At 35.2% G+C, this 24,398-nt stretch overlaps 1 protein-coding gene across 4 annotated transcripts; it reads left to right on the plus strand.

Moving 5' to 3' along the window:
• Window positions 1-958: 958 nt before the first annotated feature.
• On the plus strand, window positions 959-24,058 carry LOC114279180 (uncharacterized). Of its 4 annotated transcripts, none has more exons than XM_028221387.2 (12): window positions 959-1,154; window positions 2,165-2,263; window positions 3,410-3,583; window positions 3,682-3,806; window positions 15,225-15,346; window positions 15,449-15,531; window positions 16,803-16,958; window positions 19,734-19,871; window positions 20,748-20,924; window positions 21,299-21,393; window positions 21,515-21,612; window positions 23,657-24,058. In XM_028221387.2, the coding sequence occupies exons 1-12, from the start codon at window positions 981-983 to the stop codon at window positions 23,758-23,760; spliced, it is 1,545 nt and encodes a 514-aa protein (XP_028077188.2). In that variant the 5' UTR covers window positions 959-980; the 3' UTR covers window positions 23,761-24,058. The 4 variants fall into 4 exon arrangements, with proteins under 4 accessions (XP_028077188.2, XP_028077189.2, XP_028077191.2 ...); XM_028221388.2 differs by having other exon boundaries at window positions 967-1,154; window positions 2,195-2,263; XM_028221390.2 differs by lacking the exon at window positions 19,734-19,871 and having other exon boundaries at window positions 981-1,154.
• Window positions 24,059-24,398: the final 340 nt, after the last annotated feature.

A 24,398-nucleotide genomic window follows, 5' to 3' on the forward strand; every position in this document is an offset into this window, starting at 1 on the left:
CAACTTACGAGCTCTCAACTTAAAGGGACACTCGCATTTCTTTGTACCTGTTATCTTCACAATTTTTTTTTGTTTGAATCATCTCTTTTAAATTTATTATGAGGTCTGTATTGACCACTTCTCTCACAGGCAAGATATATTCTTGGTGTCCATGACCACCACCATAGTCCAATGTCTTGATGACAATCACAAAACCATTTTTCCTTCCAACACCTCATACCCAACTGAACAATTCTTTTTTGCTATTGAAAACTACATGTTAAATCCACCAAAGTCATCAAACATGCACACAAAAAAAAACACACACACTAATTTTCGACATGAGGCTACCTAATCAATAATAAATTGACTTGTGTAGTCAACAAGACATTCAGATCCAATATTACTGTATTCCGTGGATGCATAGTTTTGGAAAAAACCCAAAAAAAAAAAATGTTATACGTGTTAGGCAGTACAGATTCGAACGAAGCAAAACTGTTCGATTTTTTATAGCCGAACATTTGTTGTATGTTTGGCACTTAAAACCCGAATCGTTGGCTCATTTTCGACACTACTAAATCAAACAATTACAATTTGTTCGGTTGTAGATAGTCGAACGTGAGTACTTTGTTGGACTCTGGGTTACCGAACGGATACAAATTGTTTCAACTCAGCACGTAAACAAAAACGGAAAAAAAAAATTAAAAAATTAACATTTTCCTTGCTCCACTGTTCCAAATTAATATTGTCAGATGTATCCAGCATTTAGTTCAATCAAAATCTTTAATAAGATGATGTTTTTTGATTATTTCTTTAAGAGTTTTTGATTTTTATCTCAAAATTTTTGGATTCTTGAAAAAAAAGATACGAAAATAACGTTTGAAATTCTTAATTTATATTGTATTCATTATGATAATTTTATAAAAATGTGTGGCATAATTCTTTGTCTTTTATAATTATTTTACATAAAGTTAATATTATAATAAAAAATAAATCAATTAATGATTTGTCTTTCGATAAAATGTGATGCGCGCAACCGTAAAAGGTGCAGGATTCCCTCTTTGCAAAACGTAGTCGATGTTCGCTATCAAAGCCCTCCCCTCTTCGAATTCCAGAAAGTGAACTCAAAATCAATGGCTAGGGCTTCGAGCAAACATGATCGCGATCAAGCTCTGGTTCCACTCTCTCTCTCTCTTACTCTCATTGCTTCCTGTTTTGTTTGCGTTCAGTATGACTTGTGTGTTGTATATATTTGTACAAGTAGAGCAGTACAAAGACTCTTGAATTTTTAACTCATTAGTTTAGAAATTTGATTCAATTATGAGCTGTTACTAGGTTAGGTGTTTATAATCCTTGAAGCAATTGTACTTGATTCTATCTCTGTATATATATAGTGTTGGCACACATTATTGTGCGCGAGTGAAAAAATTAGATTGGCAATTATGAATTTAATAACAGTTAAATAGGGTTAGAAACTACTCAAAGTAGAAACAGTGTGAGCCGGCTTCGTTTACAGCACCGTGCTGTTTGGTTTATAATAGTATAGATAAGCATTCAATTATGGGCTGTTTTGGTTGCTCAGAAAACTAACGGAAAGAAAAACCAATGGAAATGTTGTCCTTCATGTTGTTTTACTGTTTCCAAGAGGAAATACAGATGAAAAAATTACGCCCAGTTTGGCAATTTAGTTTTAACTGTGGTACCTTTAGTTTTGTACATTACATAACGTTGCGTTTGGTTGAAGGATTTGAGAAGGAATTTAAAAATAGAAAGGAAAATGGTGTGTGAAATTAGGTGAAATGTATGTATATTTTATTCACATTTCACTTACCTTTTCCTTTTCCTTCCCAAATTCCTTCCCAAATCAAATCAAATTTTGTTATTATGCTATATACTTTTTCATCAACCAAATGAATTTTTTTTTTTTAGATTTAACTTGTGTTGTTTTTTTGAATTATTAGAAGGATGCAAGCAAATCTCTCTTTATTTTGTTAGGGTGATTTTAATGCATCAATTTGTAATTTCAAGCTAGGTATAATGAAAGAAATGTAATGCTCATCTCATTTTGTTGGATATGTGAAAGGTTCAAATAAGCGATTTTTAAAGACTTCTGGCGCATGAATAAGTTAGAAAGTATTTGTTTTTGCATGCTATAATTTCTAGTTGGAACTGTTCCATCTACCAGGATTTCCAGGGATTTTTGAACGACTTGCAGGATTGGGAGATGTCGCTTAATGACAAAGACAAGAAACTAAAATCACGAGGTCTTGACAAGGAAAAGTTGGTAATTATACAACCCTTAAATTTATTGATTTTCGTTATTAATAGTGACACTTCAATTTAAATGAGAAACTGACCAGGACCTTCATTGTTTTGTTAAATAAATATAACCCTAAAAAAGTTCACTATCTGTCATGACCTTCTTTTGGGTCTCACTTACATAGTTGTGCTGCTAAGAAGTATGGATACTGACACATGATACAAATACAACATAGCATGGTAACACCAACATGACAATTTAAAAAAAAGGAAAGAAAAAGGACACAATATGACACCACAAGGACAAGGTAACAAATAAAAATATTTATATATACCAAAAACCAAACAAAAGTTAAGCTCTGTGTCCAAATCAAGTGGGATCGCCTATCAGAATATTTTTTTGTCATTTTTCTCTGCCAAAAAAAAATATTTTTATATATATGAATAAAAATAATAACTATCTCTTCATTTTTACATTACAAATATTTCAATATTTTATTATATCAAAATAGTAAGAAGTTATATTTCACATTATGCATATTGGAAAAGAAGTGCGAATAAAAAATCATATATCTATTTTGGATAGCTCAATTCGTAAACAAAAAGGAAGTTTTGAGCTTTAAAATTCATAAAATTTAAAGGTGAGGAATTAATTGATATAAATTTACATTATTTATATTTTACTTTAGATCTTGAGTATTTTTAAATTACAATTTTTTTTTTTTTTTTTCAAGCAATGGACATGCTTAACAAGTGTTCGAGACGTGTACCAGGGAGTGTCCAACTAGTGTCGGTGTTTAACATGGACACGACACCTTGGAATTATCCGTGCTTCTTAGGAGTGTTGAATGCAATTTCATCAAAACTTAAAGCACAAGTTTATAATTGATGCTTCATTGTTTGTTTTCCTAAAGAACTATGTACTTATCAAACTAACCTTGGTGACAAGTACACTTTTTTTTTTTTTTGTAAATCAATAATTTTACTGGAACTTCTGACACAGAGATGTTGTGAACAATGTGACTCAACTTATTTGTGAGTTCTGACCAAAGAATGTGTTTACAAATGGAGGTTCACTTGTGAAACTATGAGTATAGAACAATTGATGTGATTGTATGTAAATCTATGTGATAAAATTTGATGGTTATCCTTGACGGTGTCATATGCTCAGGAGACAAGAGTAGTTGATGAGGACAGAAAACCGGTGGCAAAAGCTGCCATATCTGATAATTCTAGTAATGCAAGACAATATGATTACTCAAGAAATTATGATTCAATCACGCATTTATCAGGTGATTTCATGAAAGAAGAGAGTTCTCCCGATGCTACATCAGAGAAGGAGTTGGTATGATTTCTTCTATTTGAGTAAATTTTTTTAATTCAAGATACAATTGTAGACTTTGATGTTGTCGATATTGACATGCATTGTTTGTCAATTTACAGGGTAATGAGTACTTTAAACAGAAGAAATTTAAAGAAGCAGTTGACTGCTATTCTAGGAGCATTGCATTATCACCAACTGCAGTAGCTTATGCAAATAGGGCAATGGCTTATCTCAAAATGAGAAGGTTTGTTCTTCATGTTAGAATATTTCCTTGTTTAGATTAGATTGTGATTGATTGATTGTGATTCCTTAATCAGTCAATCAATCAATCAATATAAAAGTGATTGCTTAATCAGTGCCTTAAGGCTTCCTTTTGTAATAGTTGATTGATTAATATAAAGGGTGATGATATCATAATCATCACCCAAGTTTTATATTCTCTTAAATTACATAGTATCAAAACCAAAACCCTAAAAACTGTCACCCACACAGTTACTACCACCAACCAGCCATCACCTATCACGACCCATCCTCCACCGCTGGTTCTTGAGTCTCTGTCGGAACCAGCCAAGGTGCCACATAGCTGTTTCGACTTCAGCCGAAGGCCCCTCTAGCCTAGTCGACCCTTGTGAGGGTTGTCCTACCCTCTCTCTGTGTATTTCGGCTCCTGTGGATGAGTGTTTGAGGGCTAGCCATCTTCTGTTGCCTTAAGTTTCTTTCCTCTATTTTCTTGAACATGATTCAGCGCTTGTTTTGATTGGAGATTCATTTTTTCCATATTTGATTTATTTTTTAGGTCCATAGATGGCCCATTAATCTGATTGTTATGCTTCCATAATGGTCTGTATGTGATTTTGCTTGTTCCAACCCATTCCATTCCTTTCCTTTTTCCATTCTTGTGAGTTGTGCAAAGTTTTTTGGGTTGAAATTATAGAGTTCTTATGGCAGACCTAACTAGTGAATCCACCACTACTTCTCACCCATCTAAAGGGGAGAGCTCCAGTCCAGTTATGACTACTGCATTTGAGAACCTGAGCCCTAGCCTCAAAATCACCGCCGCTTGGTTTAATGGTCATAATTACCTTTCATAGTCTGAATGTCCGACACTTTTTCTGAAGAGTAGGGGGAAAATGGGATATGTTAATGGGAGAGTTCAAGCACCAGGCATTACGGATCCTGGCTATGACTAATGGGAGATTACCAACTCTTTAATCATGGAGTGACTTATTCATTCCATGGTTTCTGAGATTAGTGAAGGTTACTTATCCATGGATATTTTGAAACAGCCCTTGCTACATATTCTCGAAAAGGTAATTTTTCTCAGTTTTTTGAACTGCACCGGTCTATTGAACGCTCAATACAGGGGGATCAAATAGTTCTCCGGTATTACACCTTTCTAACTAATGGTTGGAAACGCCTAGATTATCTCCTAGATTACAAACCTGCCTGTACAGTTGACTCAGTTGGTTACTAGAAGTTTCTTACATAGGAGAGGATCTTTAAGCTTTTGTAAGACCTCAATATAGAGTTTAATCCGGTCCGGAGTCGTGTTCTTGGTATGGATGTTCTTCTATCTCTTCAAGAGGCCTTTGTATATGTACAGAATGAGAAGAGTCATCGTTCTATTATGTTATCACAAATTACTGGAGACCGTTTAGCATTATTTTATGCTCTTTCTCAATATGGAGTTAGTTTGTTACTATCTCTTTCCCATCCTTCAGAGAAGGATATTGTGTTCTATGATTATTGCTGCAAGCCGCAGCATACTCGTGAGACGTGTTGGAAGCTTCATGGGGCTCCATCAGGGATTCTGGGTGATCAGTCTGGTATTAGAGGCGATCGATCAGGCTAGTCTAGAGGACGTGACTCTAATCAACGGGCCCATCACTCTAGTGCTGTTGACATCCTTGATTCTACTTCCACTTCAGTTGGTCCGACTTCTAATAGTTTATCTAACGTGACTTCTCCTGAGCTTGAGCTTGTTTTGCGTCATTTGCTGGCCTATTGGTCTTCTATTGCTCCCAGTGCATCTTCCTCGTAGTTTGCCCATTCAATTAACTTAGCTTCTTCTCCTAGTGTTTTTCTTTCCTATAAGTCTTTGCCATGGATTATTGATTTTGGTGCCTCAGATCATATATCTAGGTCTTTTGACCTTTTCTCAGCATATAAGCCCTCTTCAGGTCAAGACAAAGTTAGGATTGTAGATGGTACCGTTTCTTTTATCTCTGGGAAAGGTTTAATTCATGTCACTCCTACCTTACCTTTGTTTCTAGTGCTCCATGTTCTCAATTTTTCTGTTAATCTTCTATCCTTAAGTCGTATTACTAAGGATTTGAATTGTAGTGTGACATTTTTTTCCTGTTCACTGTCTTTTTCAGGACCTTGTCACGAGGAGGACGATTGGCAGTGGCCGTGCAGAAAATGGTCTCTATTTCTGGGATCAACCGACCAAGCTTGCTTATCATTCCATCCAGTTCCCAACCACCAATGAGGATTTATGGTTGTGGCATTGGCTTCTTGAGCATCCTTTTTTTCATTTACTTAGGCGTTTATTTCTGTCTGTTTTTACGAACAATAATATGTCTGAGTTTCTCTGTGAGTTTTGTCAACTTGGCAATCAACACCAAGCTTCTTTTGCTTAAAGTCTTAATAAAAGTTTAGCTCCTTTTTCTTTAATACATTCTGATGTGTGGGGTCTAACTCGTGTTATGTTTTTAAAAGGCCATAAATGGTTTGTTACCTTTATAGATGATTTTTCTCGTACTACTTGGGTGTATCTTTTGAAAGAAAAAAGTGTGGTTCTCTTTTAAAATTTTCATAAAATGATTTGTACCAAGTTTGGGGCCATTGTCAAAATCTTGTGTTTTGAAAATGGGGGTGAATACATCAATTCAGGTTAGAGAGCTATTTTTCCACTCATGGCATTATACATCAAATATCTTGCACCAACACCCCTTAACAAAATAGGGTTGCAGAGTGCAAGAATCGTTATCTTCTTGATATGACCTGCTGTATGTGTTTTTTTATGAGTGTGCCTCACTTCTACTAGGGCAAGACCGTTCTCACCGCAACGTATCTCATTAATCGCCTTCCTACCCAGGTTTTGTAAAAACAAGCTCCACTTCAAGTCCTTTCTCAGTTCAGAGTCTTTGTTTTTCATTCTTCCTAAAATATTTGGTTGCGTTTGTTTTGTCCACAATCATTCTTCTACTTGTGCTAAGTTGGACCCTTGCTCTCTCAAGTGTGTTTTCCTCAAATACTCGCTTACTCAAAAAGGGTATAAGTGTTATCACCCTCCTTCTCGTAAGTGGTTTGTGTATATGGATGTCACATTCTTTGAGTCCCAGTCCTACTTCTTGTCTTCTCCAGTGTCATAGTCATCCCTTCAAGGAGAGCCTTGGTGTGAAGAGATTCCTGTTGTCCCTGTTGCTCCCATGGTGGAACCAGTTGCTCCTGCACCACCTATTACTGGGACTATAGAATCCAATGTCACCAAGGATAGGGAAGAGCAAGTTTATGTCAGGGACAAAGACAGACAAAAAGTTACTTAAATACAAGAGACCACGTAGTTACTTAAATACAAGAGACCACGTCTGTTCACCCATTGCCATTTCCTGTTTCTGACAAGAGTCCAGGTAACTTTGAACCTCTTGTTTCTCTTGAGTCTACTGATATTGCTATTCCTGACATTACTGATCTTGAGTAATGTCAAACATTTCAGGATGTTCTCACTACCTCTGAATGAAAACTTGCCATGATTGCGGAAATGAAAGCACTTCGTAAGAATGGCACTTGGAATTAATTAAGTTACCGAAGGGCAAACGACCGGTGGGAGGCAAATGGGTGTACATTGTGAAGCGCAAAGCAGATGGTTCCATTGAGCGTTACAAAGCTCGATTTGTGGCAAAAGGTTTCACTCAGACTTAGACTTTTGCACCAGTGGCTAAGATGAATTTAGTCAGAATACTTCCTTCTCTAGCAGTTAATTTAAATTGGCCACTTCATCAGTTTGATGTAAAAAAATGCTTTCTTACATGGTGATCTAGAAGAAAAAATATATATGGACATTTCTACTTGTTTTGAGGATCATTAGACAGAGAGTAAAGTATGTAGACTTCGGAAGTCGTTATATGGTCTCAAACCTTAGTTGCAGGAATCGTGCAACCAGGTGGCGATTCTGAGTAAGAATCGCGATTCCGCACTTCCTAGAAAGAAACGTGTAAGAATCGCGTTTCTGTGGAGAGAGAAACGTGATCCAGTCCAAGATGGGATCGTAACGGGGGGAGAGAGAGAGAGAGAAACCTGAACTCGCTGTCGCCTTCTCCTTCGACATCGCCTGGACCTTCAACATCGACCTTCGACATCGCCTGGACCTTCAATCTGCTCTTGCCTCGCGATTTGCTTGCGATCTGCTCGCGATCGCTCTCGCCTTCGATCTTCTCGGCATCGCCATCGCCATCGCCATCGCCATCGCCATCGCCATCGCCATCGCCATCGCCTTCTTCGATCTGCTTCTTCTTCTTCTTCTTCTCTCTCTCTCTCTCTCTCTCTCACTCTCACTCTCACTCTCGTCGATTTATGTTCCGTTCTGTCTCCCCCCTCCCATTTTTAACATATAAATATAATAAATAATATAATTTGTTATATAAGAATAAATCTAATTAAATCAAATATAATAAAAAATATCAAATCAAATCTATAAAATAAATATCCAATTTTTAACTTTTATTTACTTTAACATATTTTATTATTCTTTATTTGTTATATTTTTTATTTATAATATACATCAATTAAAAATAAAAATAATTATATAAATAAATTAAAAATATTATCAATAAAAATAATACCAAGATAAAAATAATAAATATATTTAAAAATAACTATTTAACTCACCTTTATATAATAAACATATTTGAAAAATAACTATTCAAATATATATATATATATATATATTACCGCTCCCCGAGGCGCTCCCAACCTAAGAACTTCTATCGGCTCACGCTTCCCCGCTCCCGCTCCTGCTTCGTGCAACTAAGTCTCAAATAGTTTAAGGGTTTGGTTTGAGAAATACACTCATGCCTCATTTGGCAACATCACTTTTTAGCTTAAAAGCCAAAAAATCATTAAAAAAATCAAAATGCCAACATCTTATACCAGAAAGTCAAAGATTCTTTTTTCTCTCTACTTTTTGCACATCTGTTCGTAAAAAATCGAAAAGTCATTCCAAACATATTAGTGTTTTTTACATCATATTTAGCCGAAAAGTTACTAAAAAATTATGTTCCCAAACGAGGCCTCAAGCTATGCTTAAATATGGTTTCAAATAGAGTTAGGCAAATCAATGTTGTGAAAAGCGTGCCTAGGCGCAAGGCGCAGCCAGTCACATGAAGTGCGCCTGAAGGGGCTCAAGGCGAGGCGCATTAGATGAGTCACGCACCTTGGACGCGACTTAGATAGGCGTCAAAAAGCGTAAGGCTCGCGCCTAAGTGGGCTTTTTTCTTTTTGTTTTTGATGCTGATCTAACACTGTGATCTGTTTTCGAAAGGCTCCAACCACATAGGATTACAACTCATATAGTACAACTCAACCCAAATCAGTATACAACTCAAATCCCTAATCTATCGAAGATATCTGTGTCATCTCTTCCTTTGGGCTCTTCTCTCGACTTCAATTTCGATTTCGACTTCGATTCAAGTCAGTGCTGCTGCTTCTTCTTCTTCTTCTTCTCCTCCTCCTCCTCTTCTCCTTCGCTGTTTGCTGCTGGGCCTGCGTGATTCGAATCGATTCGATTCGATTTTTTTTTCTTTTTCTTCTTCACTGGATGAATTTTTTCCCCTCTTCTTCTCCTTCTCTTCTGCTTTGCTGGTTACTTTTTTTTTTTTTTTCCTTCTTTTTCTTCTTCGCAGGTCAACTTGCTCTGTTTTTTTTTTTTTTTTGCTTCTTCGGCTTCGACTCTCTCTCTCTCTCTCTCTCTCCTTGTTCTCCTCTTCCTCATCCTCCTTCTGTTCTACTTCACTGGTTGCTTCTTGCTTTTTCTTTTTTTTCTTCTTCGACTTTGACTCTATCTCTCTCTCTTTTTCTTCTTTGCTCTCTATACTTCTTCTTATTATGGCAGTGAAAACTGCAATAATCACAGTTGAGTCTTTGTTAGGAAATTTTTTTTTATAAATAATTAATTCATCACATCACACACATTACATTATACTGAAATTGTATTTCATTTATTTGTTGTGTTGTGTAGTAGAAAATGACATCTAAAAGTAATAAAAAAAGACCCTGCGTGGCAACAACTCAAATAAGTTAGAATGCAATTTTTGTGGCAAAATATCAAATGGAGGTGTTTATCGGGTGAAACAACACCTTGTGGGAGGTTATAGGAATGTCATCGCCTGCCCGAAGTTTCCACCTCATGTAAAAGAAGAGATTAGAGAGTTCATGTCCAAAAAGAAGACGCAAAAAGAGGAAATGAATATGTTGCCTGATTTTGATGGCATGAACATGGAAGATGAAGGTGAAGATGATGATGTTGATATCAATCCACGCCGTAAATTGATAAGTAGTAGCAGCCATGGTTCATCCAAATTTAACCTAAAAAGGCCAAAGAGAAAGGGCCTATGGATGTTAACTTCACACCCAAACCTGAATCAGTGGTGAAAAATCGAAAAGACCAAGCAAAAGGGAAGCAAACAAAAATTGATGAGAATGATCCTTACAAAAAAGAAATGAGAGCTCGGGCAGTGCAAATATTTGCAAGGTGGATGTATGATGCTGGTATCCCTTTTAATGCAGTAAATTATGAGAGTTTTGGACCAATGATTGAAGCCATTAGGCAATATGGTCCTGGTATGAAGCTACCAACTTACTATGAAGTGTGGGTTACCCAACTCAAAAAAAATGTGAAACATACTGTAGATTTGATGAAGAATCATAAAGAGGACTGTGCAAAATATGGGTGTTCCGTAATTGCTGATGGTTTGACTGATAAGAGAGGGAGGACATTGATTAACTTTTTAGTGAATTGTCCAAGAGGAACCATGTTTGTTGAGTCAGTTGATGCTTCTAGCTATTCAAAGGATGGACAGAAGCTATTTGAATTACTAGACAAGTTTGTGGAGAAAGTTGGAAAAGAGAATGTGGTGCAAGTTATCACTGATAATGCTGTAGCTAATGTGTTGGCGGGTAAGAATCTTTCCTCCTTCCTTACTTCAAAATTGTTTACTCATAGTTTGTTTTGTAGTTAAAATTTATAAACTCGAAAATAATAATTTTCTGTTACATTATAGGGAGGTTTTTGGAAGCCAAGTATGAAAACTTGTATTGGACACCATTTGCTGCTCATTGCTTGGACTTGATGTTAGAAGACATTTTCAAGATACCTCGACTGAAAAAGACATTTGAAAGGGGTATTACAGTACATGGCTACATTTATAACCGCCATACTTTGCTAAACATGATGAGGCGCTATACAAATCTCAAGAATTTGATCAAGCCTGCAAAAACTAGATTTGTAACCTCCTTTCTAACTTTGTCTAAGATGCATCAACAAAAAAACAATTTAAGAAAGATGGTCACCTCTGAAGACTGGACCTTAAGCAAATGGGCAAAGGAGCCACAAGGTAAAAGAATGGCACAAACTTTGTTGATGCCTTCATTTTGGAATAATGTTGTGTTTGCCCTTAAGGTCTCGGGTCCTCTCGTCAAAGTGCTTAGATTGGTTGATACTGAGAAGAAACCTCCCATGGGATCTATTTATGAGGCAATGGATAGGGCAAAAGAATGCATTGCAAGTTCGTTTGATCATAAAGAAAAGAAATATAACGAAATCTTCGAAATCATTGACAAAAGGTGGGATATCCAATTGCATCGGCCTTTACATGCAGCTGTGCACTTTCTTAATCCATAATTCTTTTATCCAAAAGCGTTAGAGGTGCAAAAAGATCATGAAGTGATGGAATGGGTTTTATGAATGCATGCAAAGGTTGGTCTTAGATGTCGCTGTTCAAGATTTGATTACTAATGAGATGAGTATTTATACGAAGGTTGAAAGCCTTTTTGGCAAGCCTATTGTGATTAGGCAAAGAAATACAAGGGCAAGATATTATAGACTATTTTTAGTAATACTTTTAGTCAAACTCAATACGTGGTAACAATTATTTGTAACTAGTGGTTATTGCAGCTGATTGGTGGGCATCATATGGTTCTAAAACCCCAAATTTGCATATTTGTGCCATAAAAGTCCTTAACCCAACATGTAATACATCGGGTTGTGAACGAAATTGGAGTGTATTTGAACATATGAGTATTTAACATTCTAACTAATTTTTGGTGAATTCAAATATTTTTTATTCTCATTATATAGAATTTAATATCTTTTTAATACTTGTAGCTTCATAACAAGAAAAGAAATAGATTGGAACACCGTCTCAATGATTTAGTGTTTGTCAAATATAATAGAACATTGAGATCTAGATATGACATGCGTAACACTCTTGATTCCATATCTTTGCGAAATGTTGATGAAAGTAATGAGTGGTTGCTTGGGAGGATGGATGAAGAATCAAATGAAGATAATGAGCCAGTATTTGATGATGATGATGATGGTTTGATGTGGGTGACTGTTGCTAGAGCTTTTGGATTAGAATAAAGTAGTCATGCAAGTAGAGCAACAAGTTCATGCTGAAAGACACTAAGGATATCTAAATCATCAAGATTGACTCCACTTCAATTAATAGATGAAGAGGAGGCGGGCTCAAATGACACAGAAGAGGAAGATGTTAAGGGATATAAATCAATTGATAGAGAAGAAGATGATGGTTTGCTTGCCATTGATGTTGAGGATGACGATTGGCTGACCTGACCTAACCTAACCCAACTTTTCTTATGACATTGATGTTTTGAAATGTCAAGACTTATATTAGTATTTGTTGGATATTCATGTTTTGGATGTTTAGTGTTTATTTGTTTTTTTTTTTTTTTTTTTTTTGAATGTGGATTATTTTATCTTTGAAAATTGGAATACTATGTAATATGCACTTTTCATGGCTTTGAGAATTATTCTATTATTTACCTTGATTACTTTTTATCTTAAAAAAAATTGTCTTAGTACTATAAGTGATTATTTTATGTTAATTTATCTATTTTTTATTGAGACTGTGCGCCTTGCTTCAATAAAACCAACGCCTCGCCTTGCGCCTAAGCCCCAAGAGACCTTTAGCGCCTTTGTGCGCCTTGAGCCTTTAAAAACGCTGAGGCAGATCACACTTTGTTTGTGAAATATTCCCCACGTGGTAAGACTACAGCTCTTATTGTTTATGTGGATGACATAGTGCTTACAGGCGATGATAGTGAGGAAATACTCCTGTTGAAGAAATATTTAGCTAATGAGTTTGAAATCAAAGACTTGGGGAACTTGAAGTATTTTTTGAGAATTGAAGTTGCTCGCTTTAAGGATGGAATTTTCATCTCACAAAGGAAGTATGTTCTTGACCTTTTAAAGGAAACACGGATGCTTGGATGTAAGGCCTGTGATACCCCACTGGAACCTAATCCGAAATTTGGTGATGATGAAGGAGGCAAAGCTGTCGACAGGGGGAGTTATCAGTGACTAGTGGGTAAGCTCATTTACTTATCTCACTCTCGTCCTAATATTGCTATTACTGTCAGTATGGTTAGCCAGTTTATGCATGCTCATCGTCAAATTCACTTAGAGGCTGTTATAAGAGTTCTGAGGTAATTGAAATCTTCTCTTAGAAATGGTCTTTACTTTTCCAAACATAATCACCTCAGAGTGGAAGCCTATACAGATGCTGATTGGGCAGGGTCAATAACTAATAAGAGATCTACATTAGGATATTGTACCTTTGTGGGCAGCAATCTTGTTACTTAGAGGAGTAAGAAACAGAATGTGGTGACTAGATCAAGTGTAAAAGTTGAGTTTAGAACTATGGCACAAGATGTATGTGAACTCTTGTGGATCAAACTGTTGTTGAGTGATCTAGGGATGGGCGAAACAGACTCTATGCGGCTATATTGTGATAATAAGGTTACCAGCAACGTAGCTCACAATCCTGTTCAACATGACAGGACAAAACATATTGAGATTGATCGCCACTTCGTCAAGGAGAAACTCACTAGCGGCATGATATGTACTTTTTTTGTGAAGTCAGGCAAACAACTTGCAGATATCTTCACCAACGGAGTTGGGAGTAAACCATTTCATGACATTCTAGATAAGCTGGGCATGCAAGATATCTTCGCACCAAATTGAGAAGAAGTATTAGAATATTTCCTTGTTTCCTTGTTTAGATTAAATTGTAATTGATTGATTGTGATTACTTAATCAGTTAGTCAATCAATCAATATAAAATGTGATTCCTCAATCAGTGCTTTAGGGCTTCCTTTTGTAACAGTTGATTGATTAATATAAAAGGTGATAATATCATAATCATCACCCGAGCTTTGTATTCTCTTAAATTACACTTCCCTTCTTCTTTTTGATGAGAAGATAAACTCTTTGTGAAACAGTAAAGGAATGGCGCACAGATGCTACAGATGATATCAGCTAAAAACTTTGGTGCTTCTCTCAACTATTTGCTAGTATCTTAGACTTTTGGACCATACTTGATCTGAAAACCATTGTCCTAGTTGCTAATTTCATGCACATGATTGAAGCGTCAAATCCTATATTTAAAGCTGTCTCCCTTGCCTTGTCTAGAAATGCTCGTCTCCTTGCATTCACAAAATTGAACCCTTCATGAGAACAAATAGACTGTTTAAACATATCTTGAGACTTGTCAGTTGCTCTTTTTGAAAGGCTGCTGCCTCATTATGATCCATTTTCAAGATAACTGGACAAATATTGACTAGTTAACATCATAGAAGCGATCAAATATTTCTTATTGCTTTCAAGTTTCAGCTACCACCTGTGCCCAAGCCTTATTTGACCTCAAAACTTCCATCGACTTTAGTAATTAACACTTGCATGATGAGGGTTCCAATTGTCTATGAGCTGCCTACCACTCTTTGTCATCTAATATTGGGCATTATGAAAATTCTTTCACATGTTTCAAGGGATTGGTGTAGACCTTATTTCTTAAACACATATACATTTCTCTTCTTCCAAATGGAGATTTCTTAATGTATCTTTTTCATCCTTTTGTGATACTTTATGTCTGCCTGTGAAACAAAGTAGCCTAACTGCTTGTATCAGTTTTAACTCAGAGAGGCTGCGACCACTCTCATTTAGCAATGGCACTAAGCTTTATTACAGGAGTGAGGTCTCCATTTGTGAAAAAATCATCACTAATAAATTTTCATTATCAGATGTAAATTTATCTAAAATTTGATGTCAATGTTGATAGTATCAGCAACGTGAGACAAAAGCCTGAGTAATTAGATGCTTACTGCACTCTCATGTGTTGTCGTTTATCAGTTTATGAACTTGGCTCTGAGTTGAATACTTGCTCGTGCGTTCAGTATGAAGAAGGGCTCTTCCATATCTTCACAGACCTTGATTTCCAAATGGCCAGAAATTTTAATAATGTTCAATTGTTTGTATGTGTTATAGGTCAGTCATTTTGCTGAAGAGCGAAGGTAGTAAAGGGCACTATTCATCTTTATGAAGCCTGACGTGTTTGGTTTCTTCTTCTTATTTTTTCATTAGATTCCAAGAGGCTGAGGATGACTGCACGGAGGCCTTAAATTTAGATGATCGTTACATCAAAGCCTATTCACGTCGATCAACAGCTAGAAAAGAACTTGGAAAACTAAAAGAATCAATTGAGGGTATTTAATTCCTTCAAATATTTGTTTTGTTGAAATTATTGATTAACTGAATCCTTTCTGATCATTTAGTATTTCTGATTTGATAAGTATAGCTTACTGCAGATGCTGAGTTTGCCCTGAGGCTGGAGCCTCACAACCAGGAGATCAAAAAGCAGTACGCTGAAACCAAATCTTTGTATGAGAAGGTAAAAACTTCACCACTCCCAGACGTATGTTGCTTCTAAATTTTAGCTTAGAACCTACTTTGGGCTCATCATGATAATCTTAATGTGTGTCTGGCGATTGTAAATGCCCATGGCTTGAGATGTTGTCTATACACTGGCTAACTGGAACTTTGGTGGATCTATGAAACCATGACGAGGAAATAGGTGCATTGCCTGTATGAATCGCGTTACCATTCAGTTCTTTTTATATAGGTTTTTCTCACTTCACGGAGCTGGATATTTGGACTTCAATCCACAATTTTAATTTGGGAGTGGAGCTCAGTATAATAATATATTTTTTAGTCAAGCTGGATGCAGCAATAAGTGCAATGGGGTGGAGCTCCACAGGTTTAACAACTATCATAGCTTGAATTCCCACCTACCGACCAGCCTTTTCTAGATACCATCGTGTTATATGGCATGTAGTGCCTCTTGTTTTTTCCCTTCTTCTTCTTCCTCCAAACCAACCACCCCCCCACCCCCCCCCCCCCCCCCCCCCCCCCCCCCCCCCGCGCGTGGTTCTCTCTCTAATTCTGACTAAAGTTTATTGTGTTCACAATACTTTTTTAAGTTTCAGGGTTATGTTTCACTATATTGGGGTAGCTGGAAAATTGAACATCAAGTGTAAATTTAAGTACTTCATGAATGATTCAATTTCTGATATTTTATATATACAAAATATTTTCAAATTACTAAGTTCTCTTTGTAATGGTTTTGCTAGTGTTCAATGTAAAATTATACGAGTTCTATGGTGTTTGTTGTGCTGAAAAAATTGGTAATATGTGAATATTCTTGCTTGGATGTTTGTGGTGTTTGTTGTGCTGAAAAAAATGGTAATATTTGATATCCTTGCTTGCCTGTTTGGAACCATAAGTATACCGTCTTTGCAATGACCAGCTTGGAAATGCATATGGTGTTATTCCCTTGTTGATATGAGGTTTATCAATTCAATGGACAGAGAGTTTAAATGTCTTGCCGTTTTATACCTGGATGGTAGAGTTTACAGAAGATATGAAAAAAAGTGGGATTTAACAGAAGCTAAGCTTTAATCTGCTCCATATATGTGGGGAGCTGATGCTGTGTGGCTTCTTTTAGAATGAATAAGATGCTCTGTGTTTCTTCTCTGATTTTTCTCTCCCTGGTCTGTCACTAAGCTACCTAGCAAAAGGATAACTGTATGTGTTTTATGTTACTGCTATTGTAATTTGCACTCATTCAACTCCTTAGCAGTCACTCAAAACTAACTTTTACAGGAGATACTGAATAAGGCATCTGGAGCATTGAGAAGCTCTATGCAGAAAGTGGGAAAGTCAAAGGTGGAAGTGAACAAACATGTTGGGGCTGTACAATCTGTATCAAGAAGTTCGCAGAAAATTGTAACGGCTGCAATTCAAGAAGATCATAACAAGGTATAAATTACAATTGTTTTGTCTTTACTTTGTGATCACTCTAAATAGTTTACTTATGATTTGCTTATTGTTGGAAAGGCTAAAAAGAAGGAGCAGGACCTGCCATTCTATGAGAAACTTATTCCTATGTTTAATGTATTCCCAAGGAGCAGGACCTGCCATTCTAACCCCTCTTGGGGACGATATTCATAAATGCAAAGTTTATGCCTGGCTGATGTTGTTTATCATCCTATAAATCAGTTGATTTGGTAATTGTAATAAAAATTATTGCAAATGGAAAAGAATAGTGATTGGATCGTGTTTCTTTGGCAAATCTACAGTAGAAAACAAGGTTCCATTGTAACAGTCAAATATAATTTACTGAAAAAATCGGATAATGTTAGAGCTTGCCAGGAAATACTTCTAGCAGATCCAATGAAGGACTCCTTACATTTTCAAAATTACATTTTAGCCTAAAATTTTGAAAATGTCTTTCAATTTGCCCCATAGTTGTCAAATCGAGATTCGTATCGTGAATCGAAATGACCTTGTACCGAATCGCGAATCGAATCGAATCGTGAATCGTAAAGATTCGGTCACTTTTTTAAAATTACTTAAAAATATATATTTACACATTTAGATGTTAAATATATCTTATGAATATGAAATATCTAGGCTTAAATCAATGAAAATGTTATTTTGAGTGATAATCACATAGTTTAATAGGTAAAAAGTTAACAAAATTCTTATGTAATCACTATCTTACTTTTTTTCTTTTTAGATATTTCTTATCAACCATTCTTAATAAAGATAATAACCAAATAGACAAGTTATCAATTTTCAAAATAACAATAATTAACAACGATATTGATATTTGGACAATAAGCATACATACTTTTCTAAGTAACAGTGAACAAATAATAAGAAAGAATTATTTAGAATATTTTATTTTAAAACTTAAAACATTTTCAAAGGTATAACTGACCTCACATATGTAATATTCAATTATATTCAATTTAATAAAATAGCAATAGATAATTCATAGTGTAACTTTAATCTTAAACATCTTTAGAAGATATATTATAATTTTTTAAAGGGAAAAAAAATGAGAAGAAAGGTTAAAAATATGTTGGATCTGAATGAATCTGATTGGATTCTATTAAAAACTTCATGATCACTAAAATAATAACAAATTATGTATATATGTTGGTTATTTTTGTATTAAACGCTATTAGAAGTTGTATTATGTCATTTTCACCAAAAATATGGAGAAAGAAATAGTTGAAAATATGTCGGACACAATAATTTAAAAAATTATGTGAATCGTAAAAAGTGAATTGAATCGTGAATCGATTGTGAATCGTGCGACTCACTAGAGATTTACTTTCAAAATAGATTCACCCATATATTCGTATCGATTTTGCAAAAAATTCGAATCGAATCGTGAATCGAATCGCGAATCGTAAGATTCTGATAACAGAGAGATTCACCTATAGATTCGTATCGATTTTGCAAAAATTGTGAATCGAATCGCGAATCGAATCGCGAATCGTAAGATTCTGATAACAGAGATTTGCCCCCTCTAAAATTATATATATACCGCCTGAAGGTTGTTTGTTATCTTTCTCTCTTATCTTTTTCAACCCTATAATTTGCCTATTCAATTTTATTTTTACAATACATTTCCTTTATATATATATGCATACCACATTATATATATATATATATATATTTATATGTTGTAATAAAGTTTTTTTCATATCTGCTTAACTAAAATATGACTTTTTTATTGCCTTTTGGCTCATTTGAGATGTTAAAACTTAAAATTATTGAGATTTTGTAAAACAATAGATTGGTTGTTTGAATGACGAGGATAATTTTTTTCCTATTCTTCTTCCAACAAATTTAACTCCCCATTAACTAGAAAATGGGCATAGGTTGAATCCCTATTTGCTTCTCGAAGAAATCTAAGAAAACATCTCCTTTTGTTATGTGTATTTTATTGGTATTTTCTATTTTTATTATTGCGATGTGTATGATATTGGAATTCTTTTGAAATATTCTAAGGCTGCATTTGGATATATGGATTTGAAATGAAGGGATTTGATGTTCAACTTCATAAAATTGTAAGAAGGTTGATTATGGATGTATAGATTGATAATTCTTAAGTAAGGGATGCATAGAGATAGGAAAGATGCTTTTTGTTAATATTTTTATACAAGTAGAATCATTCATGGAAGGATTTCAAATAACCATGTTCACTTAGTTATTTCAAATCCATTAATCTAAAACTCTCAAATCCGTTCTTGAAATCTGTAACTAGAATATTATAGTGAAATAGATGTTATACTCCTTAGTGTTACCGAATGCATTCATTTGAAATCCATGTATCCAAATGGAGCCCAAGTGTTCTGTACCAAACCAACCTTGTTCTATAATTTGGCTTGGTGTTGTCCCTCCATCAGCCAAAATATTGGCTCCACAGGAGGTACAGTACTTAATCTTGAAGATGCTATGTATGATACCCTTGCAGCTTACTCATTGGGGTTAAAAATCCCAAGATTACCTTTTAGTGCATCTGTTATTTGAATGCATGAGGCTACCTGATTTCTTGGATTAATTGCTTGCAATGTACTTGAGAAGAGAACAGGGTGGTAAATGGAAATCATGAGATGATGAGAACAATGGAGTTTTCATGTTGATGTGTTTCCCTTAGCATTTGAAGTTGTAAAAACTTCTTGAGTATACTGTTTGTTGCCACAATTTTATTTCTGAACTTCCAAATACTGTTGGCAGGACAGTGATGGACAAGTTCCTGCAAAGACATCTATGTCTGTCGAGGAAATAGAAAACAAAAGTATGAGAAGTAAAGGACAAGAAGCAAATGCCTCTTGTGAAGATGGTGTGCAGAGTTCTGGTTTGGAGAGCTCTAAGGTCTTATATTTAGATCCTTGCTTAATTACAGAAGTTTGTCTTCTATTTGATTCAAGAAGGATGCAAAATTGATACTTGTGTCTGCAAATTTTTTTAAAATCCCCTTACTTTTCTATCCCTTTCTTCTCCCTGGTAGGCAATGAATGTGAAGAATGTTTAGGTTCTAACAGATTTAACAATGTCCATAAGTAGAATACTACAATTCTCCTCCACTGAGTTAAAATTAGAGAAAATCATTTTATTCCTGGATGCCTTCTTGTTTCCATCCCATGTTTTCTTTAAGGGTTAGCAAGAGCCCTTGTAACCACAGCTGCTAACTATGTATGTTTTCCTTTTTCCTTAATATTATTTTTGTTTCACTTCTATTGTTGTGGCTAAGATAACAATTGTTGTTTTACTTCTATTGCTATGCTCGTTATCTTAGCAAATGAAATATATTGTGAAACAGATAATAGAGGATGACTGCTAAAACTGATTACTTGCAATTTGGAAATAACCATATTTACCAAGGACTTAATATGAATGGCCATCCCTCCTTGCCTAAATATGGAACTGCAAATAATAAAAACTAAGTTTGTCCATTATCATTTTCAAGTGGCTGTAATTCGTGATGTCTGAAATATATTTTATGTCACTACAAATTTAATTAATAAATTTTTTACTACCGGCAAGTTAGAGATCCAAATAGCTTTTATATTACCGGGGAGGAATGTTTTCAACGTGAACAAGTGTAAGAATACTCCATATAAGTTATAATATGCTGTTGTATGGCATTCCATGAAATTTTTTATGCTGAGGTTGCTCCCATTTCATCTTTTGGCAAGTTCTCTCTCTGTTTTCTTGTTTGACACTGTTCCTTGTTATAATTCTTCATAGAAAAATCACAAAAAGCAAGAGCTCAAAGCATCAGTGCAGGAGCTTGCTGCTCGAGCAGCTTCTCTTGCCAAGGCTGAAGTTGCAAAAAACATCACACCACCAAATTCAGCTTATCAGTTTGAGGTTTCTTGGCGAGGACTTGCTGGTGATCGTACTCTACAAGCTCGTTTGTTGAAGGTCTGCAATGATGATCTTACTTTGCAAGCTTGTACATATTGCTTTTTTCTCATATTCAACTCAAGCACATAGCTGGTGAAGGTGCCAGCTAGCTTAGCTAGAAAGTCTCTTGTTGTTTACTTTTTTTTTTTTCCTTAAAAAAAAGGTCTTTTGGTGTGATGACAAAAACTTGGGATCGATTCCCACATTTGCCTAGGGGGAGGGCTACCCGCATTGTGTAGCTATCACCTTCGAACCAGAAACAACTACATATCTTGTAATTTGAGAATGCAAAGTATCCGATTTGCATATCTGTTGACAATTTATTTATTTTGTCCCCTCAGTTTGGTGAACTTCTGATTGGCCCACCTGACTATTCGTTTTTGCATGATTAGGTGACATCACCAGTTGCACTACCACAGATTTTTAAAAATGCCATGTCTGCTCCAATGCTAGTTGACATTATTAGGTGTATTGCCACTTTTTTCACGTAAGTAGATCAGTTCTCTTCTGATAATTTTGTCTTGAATATATCAACTCCTGTTAGATCAATTGCAAAAGGTACTCATGGTTTTATATATGTATATATATAATTTTTTTTTTTTTTGCAGTGAAGAAATGGATCTGGCTGTCAAATATTTAGAAAACTTAGCCAAGGTGTCGAGATTTGACACGATCATGATGTGTCTTTCATCTACAGACAGAGCTGGTATGTTTTTATTAAATAATCTTTGTACTTTTAAAAGCTGTAACATTTATGTATTTGTATAGCGTCTATATTTTATATTTTGTACAAATCATCTATATTATTATACAAGTAAATGAAATGTTTGCCTGACAATGCCGTTGGCTTTCCATTGTAATCATGTTTGAAATTTGTAGTGGCAAGTCTGTAAGCTATACAATATTGATGGAATAGTATGGAAAACCATCTAAGACTGATTGTGAGTGCTACAAGATGATCATGGTTCTGGATGGGCTCTTCAATGATGTAAAATGGACACAGGATACACCCTCCTTCAAGTAGTGAGCCCAAAATTAATATGATGCAGCAGCAAACGACTCTTGTTTTAGGGATGACTTTAGTCGGTTTATAGAGCCTAGAAAAGGTACTAAAATGCGAAGATTTTAGGGTTTCGATAGGGGTAGGATTTCATTAGTTTAATGACGGAAGAAGAGAGCGTTTGGAGACTGTTTTGGGGCTGTGAACAGTAACTGCAGTTTGTGTCTTCCTCTAGGCACTAGGGTTCAATAGTTGTTAGCAAGGGATTGAGGTTGTGAAATAGGACTTCTAGGGTTAGGTGTAAGGTTAAAACAAATTTGTTTATAGGCTAAAGTGAAGGACAAATAAAGTTAATTAAGAGGAGGATAAAATTTTAGGCATCATGCTTAGAACCTGAAAAGCATCAAATACCTAGGGTTAGAATTGCATCATGTAATCACAATGGAGCTTAAGTAGAAGATTACATGGCTTTGTCTAAACTATAAACTTAAATCTCCCAACTCTAGTATTACTTCAAATTACATTTTAGAAACCAAGACTTTTGACTTCCAAAACCTATATAGAACCAACTAAAAGGCAAATTTGGAGACCAGTAAACTTTGACTTGTGTAAAATTAACTAAAAGACGAAGCATAATTTGACCAGTAATATGACCCATGGATGACCCCTATGGCCCAATGTCCAAAAATTTTGAAATTATCAACAGACTGCTGGCCTATAAAAATAAAAGTCACATAGAAAACCAGCCAGAGCAATACATATCCTAAATATCATAAAATAAGACTAAAGCCGGAAAACTTTATATACATGGTTCCAATTGATCTTAGGTATGTTTCTTTTGAAACAAACCAAATTCTGAACTTAGCCGCTGCTTTAGTTTTGTTTTTCTTGCTTGTCTTATGGACTGCACGTTTCAATCATCAAAGAAAAGTAGCAAAAGAATTCATACTGTTGCAGGCATGGTGTCATTTACCTCAGGCAGTAATAAATCTAATACTTGAGCTTGGTTAAATGCAACCATCTATACTGAATTCTACTCTTGGAATATAAAAGTGAAGAGGCCAGGGTTGTTATTCATTTAACAAAGCGAGTCAAATGCGACATATGGTGAGAAGTTTGAAAATATATATATACATACAAGCATCGTAAAAAGTTGCAGCTCAATATCTTCGTTATGGCGTCATATCTAGCTAGATGGTTTTAAGTTTCTTACCAATTGTTTAAGGAAAAAAATGTAATTAAACAAGAAGAATAGTCGTCCTCAGCTCTCTCTCTATAAATGTATATATGTATATGTGTGTGTGTACTATTATATAAAATAAACAATCATTTGGTGTCGCCCATGAGGTTTTCACATGCCTAAATTATCCTCCCAATCAAACAAAAATAACCATTCTTTTTATATTATTTTGGTTTGACCAATAAAACAATAAAATTACACGGGGCCATTTCATCTCATTTTTAAATCCCAGTTCATACATAATCTTTAACAATTTCTCAACAACCCATTATATTCGGGTAGAAATTTAAAACAGTTCCAAGTTCATGTTTCCAAATACCAGTCACCCTACTTAAAATAACCACCCACTTCTTCATATTCTCCATAAAATCAATAACATAATTTTAACATAGATTGCACATGCTCTAGTATGTATATATATATACAGATATATGTGGGGTTGTGGCAATCCGCATACTGTGGAGAAAAAAAGAAACTAGTTGAATTGACTTGGTTTTTTTATTCAAACAGATCTCCACAGGATATGGGATGATGTATTTTGCAACAATGCAACTCCAATGGAGTATGCGGAGAGGCTTGATAATCTGCGCTCCAGCTACTGCCCCAAACAATGATGTTATTGGATACGGGATTTTGGTAAGATGTCCCAAACAATCTGAGTGTTTTGTCTAATCTGTATTTCATTGTATATCAGTTAAAACATGAAACCCTGACACTGCTCTACCAGTTTTGGTCGCTGAACTTTTAAGTGCGACAGCTTTAAACTGTTTGTTGGGAAGTTATAGAAGATCCTAGTTCATTTATTATATTTAACTCGTACATTTGATTGTGCTCAAACAAATATACCCGTGTGGGATGTTTATGGTGGATTCATTTGGAGGGAAAAAAGGGAAAATAATGTGGTTTGCTTGAGCTTGATGTAATTGTTTGATCGCTAGAGGTGCAGCGATGGTGGTGTTACTCTTTACTCCCTAACTCTTTCATTGTTGAAACTTTTGAAAACTTCACGTAAAGTGAGTATGTTTTCTATGATTCAAGCCATTAAGACGGGAAAATTAGTAATCAGTGTATGTTTTCAAAAATATTTACAAATCAGTCGTAAAATTTATAAATATTAATAATTAAATTTATAAACTTTTTCACTAATCTATAAATATTTTGGAAACATAGACCACTGATATGTAATTTTCCCGTAAGACAATTGGCCATATTTGATTTATTTCATTGTTTTGTTTGAGTAATTTGATTGTTC

The sequence above is a fragment of the Camellia sinensis genome, chromosome 2, assembly GCF_055761805.1.
Source record: "Camellia sinensis isolate YWXY chromosome 2, ASM5576180v1, whole genome shotgun sequence".
Lineage (NCBI taxonomy): Eukaryota > Viridiplantae > Streptophyta > Magnoliopsida > Ericales > Theaceae > Camellia > Camellia sinensis.

Excerpts from the sequence above, each read along its gene's own strand:
- LOC114279180 (XM_028221387.2), top strand. The coding sequence starts at position 981 with ATGATTTGTCTTTCGATAAAATGTGATGCGCGCAACCGTAAAAGGTGC. Across the intron at positions 15,532-16,802 it reads CCAAATCTTTGTATGAGAAG|GAGATACTGAATAAGGCATC; the intron begins GTAAAAACTTCA and ends TAACTTTTACAG. Across the intron at positions 16,959-19,733 it reads TTCAAGAAGATCATAACAAG|GACAGTGATGGACAAGTTCC; the intron begins GTATAAATTACA and ends TACTGTTGGCAG.